The following is a 14,838-nucleotide window of genomic DNA, read 5'->3' on the forward strand; positions in this document are numbered from 1 at the left end:
AAACATCAGCATTGCATTGAAAATAAAAAACCAACCAGAAACACAGTGTTTCCATGGCCGCCACAACTACATTTAGATCGCCACAAATAGATTTGGCACTACCTGTTCACCCTCGTGAATAAACACATTATAATGGGACTGTGAATGTAGCTTTTTCTTGCAACGCCATAGAGAAGATGGCAGCATAACCGCTGCTGCCTGAGATAGGAGACGTAGCAGGAAGGATCAGTGTTGCCAACTCAGCAATTCTAAGTATTCAGAACCCCTCAAAATTCTGTTTTTCAAACGTAGCGACTCTTTTTGGTCTTATTGGACACTTCCATTTTGAGAACTCCAACATAAAAGCATTCACGGCGGTTCCATCATGCTTGTGACATAAAAATAACACAAAAAGAAGCGACATGCTTTGGGGGCCGGGGCATACACGTGTCAATTATGCAAATAGATTTCATTGCAGTGAACCTGTGACTATTCACTGTTCCACCCAAGAACGCACCTAGCACAAAGTGACCTTCATCAGAGTCATCATATTCCTCATCTTCTTCAGCCATTTGGGGGGGGGGGGTGAATTAATCCTAAATAGTAAACTTTGAAAAGTGGAGATTAACGGATTAATGTTAAATGAATTGTCACACTGGGGACAAAGTCTTTATTTTCATCCTCTTCTTTGACCTGCTGTCTTTCTGTTCTTGCTCACGTCTTTCTCCAAGTACTGAAAGGTTGAACAATGCTAACTTGTACAACATCAACTACGTTTGTTTGATTTAAGGCGTCAAAGAACTCATAGAAATGGAAAGGAATGGGGCCAAATCCTCAGCGCCCACTGGTCGACACACTATGCAATTGACGGCTAATTTCACTGAGGACGTTCGGAAACGAGCTGCATGATGGAGAAGATAAGTGAAGGTTAATTAGGGGGAGATGCTCGGAGAAACAGTCATGTTGTAGACAGACGGGAAAAGAAAGTATTAAAAACAAAGTAGGGACATGAGTGCACGGAGTCACATTAACTGTCTCTGTGATTGACAGCTGGTCAAGCCGGGGTAACCCCCACCTCTGAACGTCTGCCATCTAGGATAAGCTTTCCTCGTGTGAAATTAGGATACTGAAGATGTCACATTAGAAAGCTGTTGTGACTGTGCACCAATGACTTTAATCTGATGTAGTTTCTGTTAAACACTGAGAGTCGTGCAACATTAAAAGACAACATGCTTGAAAATGAAAGTAAAAGATTCCAAAAAAGGAATGATGAGATGTTCACATGTCACACTGGTGTGGCCACCATCATCGTCTGTGTCTGTCCACATCCCGCCTCCTATCATTGTCCCTGTTGTTGTCTCCTCTTCTTTTTCTGTCCTCATCTTCTCTCCTTCTTCTCCTGTCATCCTCATCGCCTCTTCTTCGTCTGTCCTCATCCCCTCTGTCCTCATCCCTCGCTCTCCTGTCCTCCTTGGCTCTTTGCCCGATGTATTCTGGTGCCGCTGGCGCCCTCCTCTGATTGTATTTGTCATAGGCGGAGTCCTCCTTCTCCTCTTTCACTCTGATGGTGGGAGGACGAGGAGAGGATTGTCTCTCTTTCTTCTTCTCCTTCTTTTTCTTCTTCTCTTTCTTGTCTGTGGAGGGTGGAACCAGCAATTAAGGTCCATCCTGACATCACATGCACACATGAAGTGACCTCACCTTTTTTAGTCTTTTTCACAGGAACGAGGTACTGTTCATCTTCCTCACAGGAGGAGGAGGCAGGAGAGTGGCACACTTTGGGAGCACAGCCGTCCTCCCTCAATTTTCGGGTGATGTCGTCCATGTCCTCTGTGTCTTTGGGGGGACGGTAGTCTTTGACGTGGTCCACACGGATGGTGCGACCTTTGATCTGAGAGGTGAGCGGGTATTAGCAACCCAAGTTGTGTTTTCCCAGCAGCGCTAATGCTTGCGTGGTGTCACCTTGATGCCGTTAAAGTTGTCCACCGCCAAGATGGTGCTCCTCTGGTCCTCGTAGCACAAGAAGCAGAACCCTTTGGACTTACCCGTCTTTTTGTCCCGCACCAGATTGATGTTGACGACCTCTCCATACCTGACAAGTTCATTGTCATGTCAACTCATGCCACTGCTGCGTGTCTGTGTTCATGTGCTCTGACATGATGACATAATGTAAGTGCAATATTTCATACTCAAAATGAACATCAGGAGCAACCTACTGAGAGAAGACGCAGATGATGTCACCTTCAGACAACTCGTATGGAAAACCTCCTAATGGGGAAACGAGACTGTAAGCCTTCATCACGCCATGTAGTGCTGCTTACCTTGTCCTCCTCCTCACCAACAAATATCCAGGCGCTGTCTTTGTACTCGCTGTGCCATGAAGCGATCTCATTAATTCCCAAATGAGCCTCTCTCTCGTTCAGCTCATTGATCAACTTCACTTTGGTCAGCGGACTGAAGAGCATAAACAAACACAAGCTTTGTTGTTTTGCCACAAGTCAACCATCACCATGTTTCAATGCTAGCGACAAAGAAAATGAGAATACATTTCATTTTTAATAGCTATAACCGCAAGACAAAAATGCATGTCTATTTGAGTCGGACACGCTGAACAAGTTATAATGTAAAAGTATACTTTACTGTATTGAATCTTCCATCTACTCCATGTTTATTACTGATTCATCCACACCATGTGTTTTCCAAGTCGACAGTTAAACAATAATTTACGTGTTTATTCATTCATTCATTCATTTCCCATACTGCGAGTCCTCACTAGGATTGCGGGTATGCTGGAGCCTATCCCAGCTGTCTTCGGGCGAGAGGAGGGATACACCTTGGACTGGTCGCCAGCCATTCGCAGTTCGTGTGCTTGTATTTTGTCATTAAAAATATGTTCACTTCCTCTCTTTAGGTGTCACCCTTTTGTTATTTTAGAGAAAATAATGGATATTGTGTAGCAATAGGTTGATAGATTATGCAGTGATGACAGTAAGACAAATGTTACACAAACAGTTCATTTGATGATTTATCATAACAGCTAATGTGGCTGCCCTGTTAGCTGTTAGCACTAGCTAGCACACGCTGGAAAACAACACAACACCAAAACAGTCCAGCAGCAAACGCAGGGGAACAACGCACGTTGAACAGTTGACATAGAATATAGTAAATTATATTGTATATGAATATGTACTTTATACAAACTTACTTCATTGTGAAGTAGCTGGGTCAGCGCTCTGATGTAAATACCGCCGGACGAACCCCTGACTATGCCGCCCCCTGCTGATTGGAGGTGTTTGACGTCACTTCCTGTTAAACTAAAACGTGTCCACGAGCATACAGAAAGTTACTAACATACCGCTAACGTAAATGTATGTAATATAAAGCGGCTCGGTAAGATAAGATATAAAGATATAAAAAAATAAAGATTAAGGTAAGATATAAAATTCGTATTTGTTGCCACGAGTTGTGTAAAAACCAACACGGTCAGAGCTTCGCCGGCACACTAGGTGGCGGTGTACTGCTGTCGTCATCGGCTGGACCGGTTTGTAAACACCAGCCACGTTACGCTATGAACTAAAATTGTTGTTAGTATGAAATGCCTTAGTTTGTTGATTCCTGCTTTGGTCGGATGTGGCTGGGAAAATCATCCACGACGTTTAAAGATGCTAAGCTAACTACTGTTCGCTGTTATTACGGCACTACTTTGGAAATGGAATGACAAGGAAGCTAATTCAGGTATTTATTTCTAATCTTGTGTGCATACGCTTATTGTTGGACAGTCTGGTGATCTGAGATAATAATTCACGTTGTGATCAAATGTATTTCTGTGTTTTAGCAGCATGATATCACAGGTCTTCATCTTGTCCTCCAAAGGGGACCGTCTCATCTACAAAGACTGTATCCTTCTTGTAACACGCAGTAGAACAAATAAAAATGTAAAATGTAGGGATGCTTTGATTAGTGTTGATAATTCGATTATCGATCACATGGCTTAACTGTACATTATTCAGTTTTTATTATGAGTGCCACTGGCCACACTCCATCAAGTGTATGGTGTATGGTGTCTTGGTTTTTCATTTTGTATCTTTCTCACAAATGGCATGTGACTTCCATATGGCAGACATGTTTGTTTGGCTTTGGCACACAACGCAGTGTGAAGGAAAGTGGGTGGGGGACCATTTTTCAAGATGTTAGAGCAAGACACGCCACTGTGCAGAGGCATCATTTTTTGTGGGACGATATTGATAGATTAGCGCATCCATAGTAAAAAGAAGTGACTAACCTTGACGTTCCTCAGTCAGAGGAGACGCAGGAAGTGACGTTGTCAATGTTTTTTATGAGAAAGTGACAGCGCTGACTGGAGACCAGCCTCCAGTTGTCATGGTAACGTGACCTATATGCTAACCTTGGGAGGTTTTGAGTCTTAAAGGACATTGAACCTTGAATGCACTGATTGCCCGTCTGGTCCTTGTCACGCAGAGACACAAACAAGCCCACTATGTCCACGTCCGGCAAGGAGGACTCTACTTGGTTGCCATAACAACAGCAGACTCCTCCCCCTTCGCTGTGATTGAGTTCCTGAACAGGTAACGTGGATCTTTATGAGCAACGGACCAATCGGGAATGTGCTGCCATGGCATGGTATAAGAGACAGGAATATTTGTCAGGTTCGCTGCTCTGGTCAAAGATTACTGCGGCGGGCTCTCGGAGAAATCGGTGCAGATGAACTTTGCGCTCATCTACGAACTTCTAGACGAGATGGTGGTGAGTCCTTGCAGATCTTGTCACACTCGACTTTACTGTCCTGTGCTGTATAGAACTTCTCCTGGCCGTGCAGGATTACGGTTACGTCCAGTCAACATCGTCTGACGTCCTGAAGAACTTCATCCAGACGGAGGCCGTCTCGCCGCAACCCTTCAGCCTCTTTGACCTCGGCAACGTGGGACTGGTGCGCTGCCACGAGCGTGTACTTCCACATGAGCCACGTCAGCCCACTGACTGCGTGTGTCCTTGTCTGTCTGCAGTTTGGAGCCGACACCCAGCAGAGCAAAGTGGCGCCAAGCTCTGCTGCCACAAGGCCAATCCAGGTACTGCACCACATGACCTCCCTTCAGGGATGAAACATCCACCTGTGTGTGTGTATGTGTGTGTAGGGAGGAAAGAGCGAGATATTTGTGGACGTTGTTGAGAGGATGGCGGTGGTGATTGGTACCAACGTGAGTATCGTTGACAGCGCAGTCCAGGCTTGCTCTGTTTGTGAACTAAGAATGTGCACACTGTTTGCAGGGCGTACTGATGAAGGCAGACGTGCAGGGCGAGGTCAAGGTCAAATGCTTCCTGCCGAGTTGCTCTGGTGAGACAAGACGTCACATTGCCACTGTTGCCAACACCCCAGCCAGAAAAGTAGCCATTGGCTGTCCTAGGAGTAGCGAGATGATGTTTATTAGCATTAAAGAATTAGGATATTATTGGCATGTAATGTAATAGATTATAATGTAATGTAATGTAATAGATGCTGTAGGAAAAAACATAAACAAAGTGAGTAAAAACACCTTAATTATGTTTAGAAGTACAAATAATCTTGATTCTTGGTTCGTTGATTTAAAACTGGCCATCAATTCAACTGACTGCTTTGTGGCGGGGTGGACCTCTCAGCCGCACCCACTGCTGCCTAGTGTAAACAGAAACAGCACAACAATCCGTGCTTTCAGTTTTAAGTCTCCAAATACCAAAAAAGATATATCTAGATTTATCGCTAGCCGCTTTTGATAAAATATGTCACCAAAAGTGTCGTCAAGTTGGCAATACTGGACGTACCGTCAGATGATGTGACAAGACGAGACTACTTGTGACTTGTGGTGAGATGAGATGACAAGAGATGCTTGTGCGATATCTGTCTAGCAGGGAGTGACGGTTAATGACAATCATCTGTTTTCTGGCAGAGATCCGCATTGGCCTAAATGAGGACTTGAGTGTCGGCACGTCTCAATTCAGAGGTCAGCTCACCTGCAGGCCTTCAGAATAAATGCTGAAAGGATGTGACTGGACGCTGCTTCCTTCTTCAGGTTACGGTACGGCAGTCCGAGTTGATGAATGCAGCTTCCATCCAGCGGTCCGACTGGAGGAGTTCGACAGTCACCGGATCCTCCGATTGAGCCCGAGCCAGGGAGAGGTTAGGCCCTGCCCACGCTAGCATCTAATCCTCAGCCGGTGTGTTCATGTGTCCATGTGTCGTCTTGCTGAAGCAAAGCATCATGCAGTACCAGTTGGCCGACCATCTTCCCTCCGCCCTGCCTTTTCGCCTTTTTCCAGCCATTGAGAAAGACAGCAGTGGCAGGTAACGTGCTGTGTCACGACCCGGTGGCCCCTGTCAGTCAAGTACTTGTGTGGTTGGTGTGATGTTATAATTAGCGTGATAACAGGAAGTTTGTCGTGTGACTTCCTCTCACATTTGCCTCACAGGCTGCTGATGTACTTGAAGCTACGCTGCGACCTGCCGCCTAAAAGGTCACTTCCTCTTCACACACACACGCACACACAGATGATTGACTGATGTCCATGACATCATTGTCTTATGCATGCAGTGCCGCTGTTAACGTTAGCGCCACCATACGGGTACCTAAAGGCTGCGTCAGGTAAGACATTTTATCGTTTATTGTTATTTTTGTTCCAGAAACCATGTTGATTTGTGTTAATGCCAAAACATCAAATGCAAGTCCAGTTGCCATGGAAACAGAGCAAAGATGTTTGTCCGACAATCTTCTAGCTAAAAGACTTTGGTCTTCTCAATCAAACTGTTGCTATGGCAACACATCCTGCGGTCTTATAGGCGAATGAAACCACATGATTGGAACATATCAGTGCATGAGTTAGCATTAGCTCCTTGCCACATTAGCATGATACTGCTTCCTGTCTAACAAAGGGGCGTGTCCTGTGGGCCACGTGGCCTGTCATATGTTGTTGCTTCAGTTTGTCTCAGGAGCTCAGCAGTCCCGACCAGAATGCCGAGCTGAGGTCGCAGAGCCGAGCTGTGTTATGGAAGATTCTGCGCTTTCCGGGAGGAACGCAGCTCTCTGCCCTGTTCAAGGTTGCTAAGTGCATGCTTGCAAACTCACATGCACAGAGTATAACTAAAAAAAAGTCTGCATCTCTCCTCTCAGCTGGAAGTTCCCGCCCTAAGCTCTGCCTCCATGATGGAGGTCGGCCCTGTGGGTCTGAGCTTTGAGCTGCCCAAGGTCACCGCCACCGGCCTTCATATCCGTTTCCTGCGCCTGTCCCCCGTCCAGCCTGGCCCGGCCCAGCGCTGGGTCCGATACGTCACGCACTCGGACTCGTACACCATCCGCATATAAGTCCAGGCCATTGCGCATCCTCCACAGCGCCCTCTGTTGGCTCCACCGGAAAATTCAAGAAGCGGACTTGTTGTCAGTGCTTGGATTGAATGTGATGTCAGCTTGTGATCAAATGACCTTTTTTGGAAATAAAGCATTAAAAATAAACCCACTGGTGACAACTACACATTCGTCGTGCATCGACGGTAAAAACACTAAATTCTTTGGCGCAACGTGATCTGCAGCCGCTGCACGCACGCACGCACGCACGCACGCACGCACACACGCACAACAGAGCCTGCCTTTGCGGAAGTCGGAGGTGCTGAGGAGGCGCTAAAGGAAATTAGCATACCCGCTTAGCGGTGCCTCGATGCGGATGGAAGGGTGAGCAGAACCACTGGGGCAAATTCTCTCGACCCAAAGGACACAACCGAGCCCGGGCTCATCTCTTCCGGTTCTTCTTGACGTCCGCCTGCCGAGGAGATGGGCGACAAGGCGGGCACAAGGTAAGCTAGCGGCTACAACCAAGTTAGCCTCACGCACTTCGCTAACGCTAGCCGCGCCTCTGCTGGCCTGAGCAGACATTCGTCAAGCTGTCGCCTCAACGTTTATGTGCTCTGTCTTTTTAAAAGGGTAAAAACAACGTTTGTTGAGCGTTTGTGTCGCTGTTAAGAAGACTGGTGTCGTCGATGTTTGGGGGTAGAACGAGCCCAGCAGGGTGGGGTTAGCTAACTAGCTAGTTAGCTCGTCGAGGTGCGTCTCTGCATCTCCACTAACGAAGAAATATTTTCATTATCTTGGATTTCATGCCGAATTTGTCGAGGATAAAACGCCAGAGGTGGTTATTAAATAGATATACACCGTACATGTCAGCGCAGCATTTTTAATTCACTGAAGGTTACTTGTCGTGCTTTGAGTTCTATCAGTTAATAAAATATCGAACATAAAACGTAGACCGTCGTGGTGTGAAAGATACTTGTCTACATCTGTCAAATCTTTTATGGCGATATTATTAACAATAAGGTAGAAAGTAGGTTTGCTTCCCTCCCTCTGTTTGTTTTTCGCCTTTTGTATGTTTTGACTCTCATTGGAATAATTCACCTGCTCCACCCTGAAAGTGCGTGACAGGTGCATCAGTTCACATCAGCAAAATTAAACAATGTCCTGTAAACTACTGTGAAACCAATGTTAATCTTTTAGAAAAGGAATATTCCCGAAAAGTCTTACAAAAAGTCTAAGCGTTCTAGCATGTAAATAAAGATGGTGACTGAATGGACCAAGTAAATTGTTTGGTGCACAATGTCTAAAATAAATACTTCTGTCGGTACACTTCTTTAAGTATACAGGACAAACATCTGTGCTTAGACATTCAGAATTTTGTATATTGTGTACACACTGTACAGCCGCAGGGTGTGGATTTTGACAGTGTAATTCTGTCCCAAATTCACTGCTGTCACTTTCGCTCCTTTTTAATGGTGAATTGCGACCACTTGAGTTAGTCCCTCCCGTTCTGCAAGCTCTGTTGCTACACACTCACCAATTGGGCCATTTAGAGTGCAACATTCGAGTACTAACAGTGCACTACGTTTTGCAGTGCTTCTCATTGGAACGTACTTATGCACTCGAAATACTAGTAAGTTTTAGACGTGTACATTTTAAACACAACCTGTGTACTTTGGCAGTGTAGTGCTTTGCAAATTCCATTACTTATTACTCTGTTACAAAATATCCAACAGCTTTTATTGCCAACTTCTCCATTGTGCAGTGATTTCAAAATAATTTTTGTCGTTTTCCTTGCTTTTGAGTAACCCCTGCTTTAAATGAGATGGAGATTAAGCCATCACTCTTTTGGTAGTCAAGATGGTGGCTATTGAAGGTGGTAGCTGTCCATCACTGCACACTCACTATTTTGAGCCTTTTGAGTGCAACATCCAGGTACTGACAGTGCACTGCTTCTTCTTCTTATGCACTCAAAAGACTAAGTGTAATAAGTACGGAAGTGTGCTAATTGAGAGACAGCCACACTCCTCACATGCACTTTTTCTATGTGCACTTCTGTCTGCTGTTACACGCAGCATACTTCCTGTTAGGACACTGAGAGGAAGGAAATGTGATGTTTGAACCCCGCCCCCTGCTGTTAATATTGCTACTTCCTGTCAGCTGATATGTTTGTGGTTGTCTTGTAGAGTCTTCAAGAAGTCCAGTCCCAACTGTAAGGTGAGTTAAGGTGACAAGAGCGTGTCAAGGTATGGGTTGTAGAAGGATCTTCTCATAGTGATGGTTTGTGCCCGCAGGTGACGGTCTACCTGGGGAAGAGGGACTTTGTAGACCACCTGGACCATGTGGATCCAGTAGGTGAGTCATGTGACCAGTGTGTCTCACACCTGTCTGCCACTTGTCATCAACATGTTGTATCCCTGTGGACAGATGGCGTCATCCTGGTGGACCCCGAGTACCTAAAGGACAGGAACGGTTAGTTGGCAATATTCTTTACCTATTCTTCACGCTCTCATTCTTGTTCTTCTTTTTCCCTGTAGTCTTTGTCACGCTGACCTGCGCATTCCGTTATGGACGTGAGGACTTGGACGTTTTGGGACTGTCCTTCCGCAAAGACCTCTACATTTCCACCTTCCAGGTCAGCCTTGTACCAACCTCCTCTTCCTTCCCCACCCCGGCACTTATGTGATGATGTCCCTTCCTGTTTCAGGCCTTCCCGCCTGTCCCCGAAGAACGCAAAGCCAACAGTCGCCTGCAAGAACGTCTCCTGAAGAAGCTTGGACAAAATGCACACCCCTTCTACTTCACGGTGCGTACAGGTGTATGCTGGCACTGTGCACACCTGCTCCACTTGATTATGTCACTGACAAGTTACAACATGTCACTAGTTTGTGTGTGTTATTTGTTTGTATGCTTGTGCATGTGGGAGACTGTGTTTTTGACGGTGTGACGAGAGAGTCAGTGTGTGTCTCTTTGTCTACTGTGTCTGTTTTTGCGTGTGTTTGTGTGCATCTGAGAGAGTGTGTTTGACTGTGTTATAGAGTCTTGAGGGTGTGCCTGTTTTGAGTTTGCAAGTGCCTGTTTTTTTGCATGTGAGAGGGTGTGTTTGACTCTGTATTTGCATATGTTAATGTCTGAGAGTGGAAGTGTGTGTAAGGCAAAGGAGTCACAAAAGTGTTTGACTTCCTGTTGCAGATCCCTCAAAATCTTCCGTGTTCAGTCACCTTGCAGCCTGGACCTGAGGACACAGGCAAGGTAAGCATCTCTGTCAGCATTAGGTCTAGGTTATAAGGTCAAAGTGTACGCATGTGTCTCTATCCCTGTCTGTGCGTGTGCAGGCATGCGGTGTGGACTTTGAGATTCGAGCATTCTGCGCCAAGTCCATGGAGGAGAAGATCCACAAGAGGTGACCTCTTACACCCTTGACCTTGAACTCTTGTCACGTTTGCTCACTGTGTGCGTGTGCACATGCTTAGGAACTCTGTGCGTCTGGTGATCCGGAAGGTTCAGTACGCTCCAGAGAAACCGGGTCCTCAGCCCATGGTGGAGACCACTCGCAGCTTTCTGATGTCGGACAGATCACTGCACCTGGAGGCGTCACTGGACAAGGAGGTATGTGCACGCTCCTCACCCAAGTCACGTACTGTACATGCTCGCTGACGTGTGTGCGTGTACGCACATCAGCTCTACTACCATGGCGAACCCATCAGCGTCAACGTGCACGTGACCAATAACTCCACCAAGACGGTCAAGAGGGTCAAGATCTCAGGTTGGCCCCTGCATGGCACGCCTGTTTGACCTTGATCCATGTGACCTTGCCCTGACCCGTGTGACCTTGTCCCTGCAGTGCGTCAGTATGCCGACATCTGCTTGTTCAGCACGGCTCAGTACAAATGTCCCGTGGCCCAGCTGGAGGCCGAGTAAGTTTCTTTTGTGAGTTTGTGTGAGGGGCATGCCCCAGACAGGACATGTTTGATTGACTGATGTGTTGTGCGGCAGTGACCAGGTGTCGTCAAGCTCCACCTTCTGTAAAGTGTACACGCTGACGCCTACGCTGGACAAGAATCGTGAGAAGAGAGGACTGGCTCTGGATGGCAAACTCAAGCACGAAGACACCAACCTGGCCTCATCAACCATGTAACATGCATGCGCCCCCCATATGTCTAGTCATGTGATGCATCACTTAACGCCGTGTCCTGTGTCGCAGTGTCAAGGACGTCACCAACAAAGAGGTCCTAGGCATCCTGGTGTCCTACAGAGTCAAAGTCAAGCTGGTGGTTTCACGTGGAGGGTACGTATGATGTCACTTCCTGCCATTTGCAAGCTGCTGACTATCTGTTGGTGTCATGGCCATAGAGATGTGTCAGTGGAGCTGCCCTTCATCCTCATGCACCCCAAACCTGCTGACCCCCCTGCATCACGTCCCCAGTCAGGTGAGTGGTGGTAGCAGCACACCTGCTTTGTTTCCATGGAAACAATCATGTAATGTTGTACTGCATTTGTGGCAGCTGTGCCAGAGACGGACCCCCCCATCGACACCAACCTGATAGAATTCGACACAAAGTGAGTATGTTTGCCGCAGTGGCGGTGAGAGGAAGTTTAGGCATCACGGTGACCTGATGAAGCCTTGTGGTCCTCTCAGCAGCGTCTCCCAGGATGACGACTTCGTCTTCGAGGACTTCGCTCGCCTGCGACTCAAAGGTGTTGTGGACGACAAAGACGAGGACTGCTAGGAGCGCCAACATGCACAAACACATGCACACTTGCGCACACCCACACACACACACGTTACATTCCCGAGTGGAGGGACAGATGCTGCCATGTTTGGGCACAGCCTCACAGCGCTCCTTCCTCGCTTCTGTCACACAGCCGCCATTTTTGCTGCCATCTTCTCGTTAGTTGTTTTGATTTGCTGGGCTGCGCTTGTGAGGAAACAATGAAGCCAACACAAAACATCTGTTGCTCTTATTTTGAAATACTTTGAATGTTAAGCGTTTCCCAGGGCGATGAGTAGACTGCAGGGAGCAGCGCACTCAACATTCCAGCGTTATTTTCACGTTAGCGCTCACATGGGAAGTGGTGTCGCTGCTAAAGGTGTCCTTTTAACTCCCTCCTCACTTCTTGTTAGTCGGCGGCGAGTGGACCTGAACCGGTGCCTTCGTCGCGTCTTCATTCACTGTTAATAATAAATGCCAATTAACCCCCACCCCAGAAGAAAAACATGAACTCGATGTCTCATTTGAAGCCGCCAGCGTCACCTCGCCGCCGACCCGAGACAAGACGCATGACGGGAAATGTTCTCGTGCTCCTGCGGTGGAAGAAAAGAGGCGGAGCATGTTGGCTTTTTTTCTGAGCAGTGCTGTGAATCGTCGTGGTCGTCGTGGTGATTCGTTTGGTCGTGCATGTGAGCTAACTTTGCCAACAGGAAGATTGCTTTGATGCTTTCCATGCTCGTAATCATTTAATTGTTTTTTATTTCACTTTGTTTTTATGATTAAAGGTGAAATAAACAAACGTGCTAGTGTGGTCTGCTGCTGACGGGAGGTGGAAATGTTCCTTTGGTTGTGGGTGGTGGTGGTGGGGGGTCACATTGTGTCATAGTCATCGTCATCTTCGTGCTTCCTCTTGAGCGTCTCGCTGCTGGCGTTTTGAGCTGCCATGTTGGCAGTGATGAGGATGTTCTTAGAGCCAATCAGAGATTGGTTGATGAGCACGTTGGAGGTGGTGGGTGTGGTCAGTGTGGCTGAGATGGGACCAGAAGAGGAGAAAAGGGTTTTAAAGTGCACAACTGGAATAGTTTGGGTATAATTTCTTAAAGCTTACTGCTTTTGCTGACGCTGCTCTGCGAGGGAGGGGGAATCTGCACAGTGAACCTCTGACCCGTTAGGGACACCGGGGGTCCGACCTTGGAGCCAACTGACTGGACAGTCGTGTTTCCTGTGAGGACCATGCTGTTTAGTCATGCAAGTGTGTGCCACTAGGCCCCCACAAGGATTGTGTGTGAGCGACTCACCAAGTGTGGGTGTGGTTGGTCTGCTGGCAACGGCGCCAACGCTCAATCGAGGTGCAGAGATCCTGCTGGCTGATGACGCCACCTGCCGGGGGAGGCAATAAGGTGAGCAAGACAATCAAGTGAGAATTAGTGCACAAGTGCTGTCACCTTCTTAGGAAGAAACTTGAGTCTGTAGTTGGGGGCTGTCAGACAGTAGCGGTCAGGGGGGAGTCGAGGTCCGGTGTATGGTTTGATGAGGGGGAGGGGTGTCTGGTTCTTCTGCCTGGCCACTTCAAGCAGGAACTGAACACAGAACAAGTCATCAGTAACATCATCCACTGCCTTTCAGGAGACAAAGCCGATGCTCACGTCTCGTGGTGGCGGTGAGGTGAAAGACTGGTCCATTCGGCACTGGATGGCCAGCTTGATGTCGTCTGCATCCACAGTGGACTTCTTGGCGTGTGTGGCATAGATCTTGGCATCCTCAATAATAGTTGTCACATACCCTGCAAAGAAGAGACATGACGGTGAGGGTCATGTGACACACGGTCGGGACTACAACTTACTGTAAGTGAACTCCAACATCTGGTTGATGACACGGGGCTCGTACTCCGAGACCCCCATGTCCTTCAGGATCTGCATCATCACCTGCAGGCCCAAAACACTTTTTCAATAAAATTTTATACTGTTCAAGATTTCATACCCTGAGCCCCACCGAGCAGTAACCGTTCACTAAAAACAAAAGTTAGCAAATAATGGCCACTTGGAAGTATGGGGACTTTATCTCCCAAGCTAGCGTCACACCAACTTTCTAATGTATACTATTGTTACAATGGACGTCTCGTTTAATTAAAAGTGAGTAGTTGGTGGCTAAGCTAAAAAGACGCTAGCCAGCCTCTTCCTATTGTCAATACGCAAGCTAACATGCTAGTTTACGGCGCGACAAGCTAGTGTTTTGGAAACGACGAACAAGAGGAAACCTTCCCGTAATGCTGTCAAAGATTAACTCGGTGCCACTTTGTAAACCCAAATAGCCGTTAACATATTCGTTAAAAGATACCTGAGCATCTTTGGGGATGGTTTTGGGCGCTGACATTTTCTGTTTTCTTCAGTACCGCCTTCACGTCTTCTTCTACGTTTTGTAAAAGCCGACCGGGCTCCGACGACGGCGACCCCAGCTGGATAGGACGTCCTTTGCATGGGCTGTAGTTTGTTCCTTTTAGATGAATTACAACGTCGACATCGGTCACATTCAATATTTGAAATCACATTTTAAATAACACATTATATTACTAAACATTCACCTACAACATCATGTATGTGTTCTTGAGAACAGCTGCTTTCCTGCTAGCAGCCAGCAGGGGGCGACAACTCTTTTCTTATCAACACTTTGACTTCCTTTTACCCTCCGTCTCATTTTCTTTACATACAAATAGCCTATAATAGCCCGCACGGTGGGTTAGTGGTTAGTAGTTTGGGCATCTCTGTGTGGAGTTTGCATGTTTTCCATGTACTCCGGTTTCCTCCCACATTCCAAAA

The 14,838-nt window shown here is 47.0% G+C and overlaps 4 protein-coding genes across 6 annotated transcripts; 2 read left to right on the top strand and 2 right to left on the bottom strand.

The window, feature by feature from the left end:
• Positions 1 to 644: 644 nt before the first annotated feature.
• Positions 645 to 3,287, bottom strand: rbmx2 (RNA binding motif protein X-linked 2). The gene is made up of 6 exons (XM_058086141.2): positions 3,185 to 3,287; positions 2,318 to 2,433; positions 2,196 to 2,247; positions 1,942 to 2,071; positions 1,681 to 1,870; positions 645 to 1,613 (listed from the first exon to the last, which is right to left on the bottom strand). The coding sequence occupies exons 1-6, from the start codon at positions 3,187 to 3,189 to the stop codon at positions 1,285 to 1,287; spliced, it is 822 nt and encodes a 273-aa protein (XP_057942124.2). The 5' UTR covers positions 3,190 to 3,287; the 3' UTR covers positions 645 to 1,284.
• A 193-nt stretch (positions 3,288 to 3,480) lies between these two features.
• On the top strand, positions 3,481 to 7,489 carry ap4m1 (adaptor related protein complex 4 subunit mu 1). Its single transcript, XM_058086132.2, has 16 exons — positions 3,481 to 3,714; positions 3,815 to 3,876; positions 4,277 to 4,362; positions 4,459 to 4,565; positions 4,647 to 4,743; positions 4,817 to 4,927; positions 5,004 to 5,066; positions 5,133 to 5,195; positions 5,266 to 5,332; positions 5,922 to 5,975; positions 6,045 to 6,151; positions 6,225 to 6,316; positions 6,442 to 6,486; positions 6,564 to 6,614; positions 6,949 to 7,066; positions 7,140 to 7,489. The coding sequence occupies exons 2-16, from the start codon at positions 3,819 to 3,821 to the stop codon at positions 7,329 to 7,331; spliced, it is 1,311 nt and encodes a 436-aa protein (XP_057942115.2). The 5' UTR covers positions 3,481 to 3,714; positions 3,815 to 3,818; the 3' UTR covers positions 7,332 to 7,489.
• Positions 7,490 to 7,614: 125 nt separating this feature from the next.
• Positions 7,615 to 12,821, top strand: arrb2a (arrestin, beta 2a). Of its 2 annotated transcripts, none has more exons than XM_058086138.2 (16): positions 7,615 to 7,816; positions 9,497 to 9,527; positions 9,605 to 9,665; positions 9,738 to 9,782; positions 9,848 to 9,945; positions 10,018 to 10,116; positions 10,503 to 10,562; positions 10,646 to 10,713; positions 10,784 to 10,919; positions 10,992 to 11,076; positions 11,155 to 11,227; positions 11,307 to 11,444; positions 11,515 to 11,598; positions 11,664 to 11,740; positions 11,816 to 11,870; positions 11,953 to 12,821. In XM_058086138.2, the coding sequence occupies exons 1-16, from the start codon at positions 7,794 to 7,796 to the stop codon at positions 12,038 to 12,040; spliced, it is 1,221 nt and encodes a 406-aa protein (XP_057942121.1). In that variant the 5' UTR covers positions 7,615 to 7,793; the 3' UTR covers positions 12,041 to 12,821. The 2 variants fall into 2 exon arrangements, with proteins under 2 accessions (XP_057942121.1, XP_057942120.1); XM_058086137.2 differs by having other exon boundaries at positions 7,617 to 7,816; positions 11,950 to 12,821.
• On the bottom strand, positions 12,764 to 14,499 carry taf9 (TAF9 RNA polymerase II, TATA box binding protein (TBP)-associated factor). Of its 2 annotated transcripts, none has more exons than XM_058086142.2 (7): positions 14,360 to 14,499; positions 13,866 to 13,947; positions 13,669 to 13,805; positions 13,468 to 13,602; positions 13,321 to 13,405; positions 13,131 to 13,244; positions 12,764 to 13,050 (listed from the first exon to the last, which is right to left on the bottom strand). In XM_058086142.2, exons 1-7 carry the CDS (start codon positions 14,393 to 14,395, stop codon positions 12,893 to 12,895), a joined length of 747 nt encoding a protein of 248 aa, XP_057942125.1. In that variant the 5' UTR covers positions 14,396 to 14,499; the 3' UTR covers positions 12,764 to 12,892. The 2 variants fall into 2 exon arrangements, with proteins under 2 accessions (XP_057942125.1, XP_057942126.1); XM_058086143.2 differs by having other exon boundaries at positions 13,321 to 13,402; positions 14,360 to 14,498.
• Between the last annotated feature and the right edge of the window lie 339 nt (positions 14,500 to 14,838).

The sequence above is a fragment of the Doryrhamphus excisus genome, linkage group LG21 (assembly GCF_037039965.1).
Source record: "Doryrhamphus excisus strain RoL-2023G ecotype Guam linkage group LG21, RoL_Dexc_Guam_v1.1, whole genome shotgun sequence".
Classification (NCBI taxonomy): domain Eukaryota; kingdom Metazoa; phylum Chordata; class Actinopteri; order Syngnathiformes; family Syngnathidae; genus Doryrhamphus; species Doryrhamphus excisus.

What these genes read in the sequence shown, in the direction of transcription:
- rbmx2 (XM_058086141.2), bottom strand. An exon ending in CAGCGCCTGGATATTTGTTG is followed by an intron (nt 2,248 to 2,317) that starts GTGAGGAGGAGG and finishes TTTCCCCATTAG; the next exon opens with GAGGTTTTCCATACGAGTTG. An exon ending in ATCATCTGCGTCTTCTCTCA is followed by an intron (nt 2,072 to 2,195) that starts GTAGGTTGCTCC and finishes TGAACTTGTCAG; the next exon opens with GTATGGAGAGGTCGTCAACA.
- ap4m1 (XM_058086132.2), top strand. Translation starts at nt 3,819, where the DNA reads ATGATATCACAGGTCTTCATCTTGTCCTCCAAAGGGGACCGTCTCATC. An exon ending in CCGTCTCATCTACAAAGACT is followed by an intron (nt 3,877 to 4,276) that starts GTATCCTTCTTG and finishes GACGTTCCTCAG; the next exon opens with TCAGAGGAGACGCAGGAAGT. An exon ending in ACCAGCCTCCAGTTGTCATG is followed by an intron (nt 4,363 to 4,458) that starts GTAACGTGACCT and finishes CTTGTCACGCAG; the next exon opens with AGACACAAACAAGCCCACTA.
- arrb2a (XM_058086137.2), top strand. Translation starts at nt 7,794, where the DNA reads ATGGGCGACAAGGCGGGCACAAG. An exon ending in GAGGAGAAGATCCACAAGAG is followed by an intron (nt 10,714 to 10,783) that starts GTGACCTCTTAC and finishes GCACATGCTTAG; the next exon opens with GAACTCTGTGCGTCTGGTGA. An exon ending in AGGCGTCACTGGACAAGGAG is followed by an intron (nt 10,920 to 10,991) that starts GTATGTGCACGC and finishes TACGCACATCAG; the next exon opens with CTCTACTACCATGGCGAACC.
- taf9 (XM_058086142.2), bottom strand. Translation starts at nt 14,395, where the DNA reads ATGTCAGCGCCCAAAACCATCCCCAAAGATGCTCAG. An exon ending in TCAAGTTTCTTCCTAAGAAG is followed by an intron (nt 13,406 to 13,467) that starts GTGACAGCACTT and finishes TGCCTCCCCCGG; the next exon opens with CAGGTGGCGTCATCAGCCAG. An exon ending in ACCAACCACACCCACACTTG is followed by an intron (nt 13,245 to 13,320) that starts GTGAGTCGCTCA and finishes TGGTCCTCACAG; the next exon opens with GAAACACGACTGTCCAGTCA.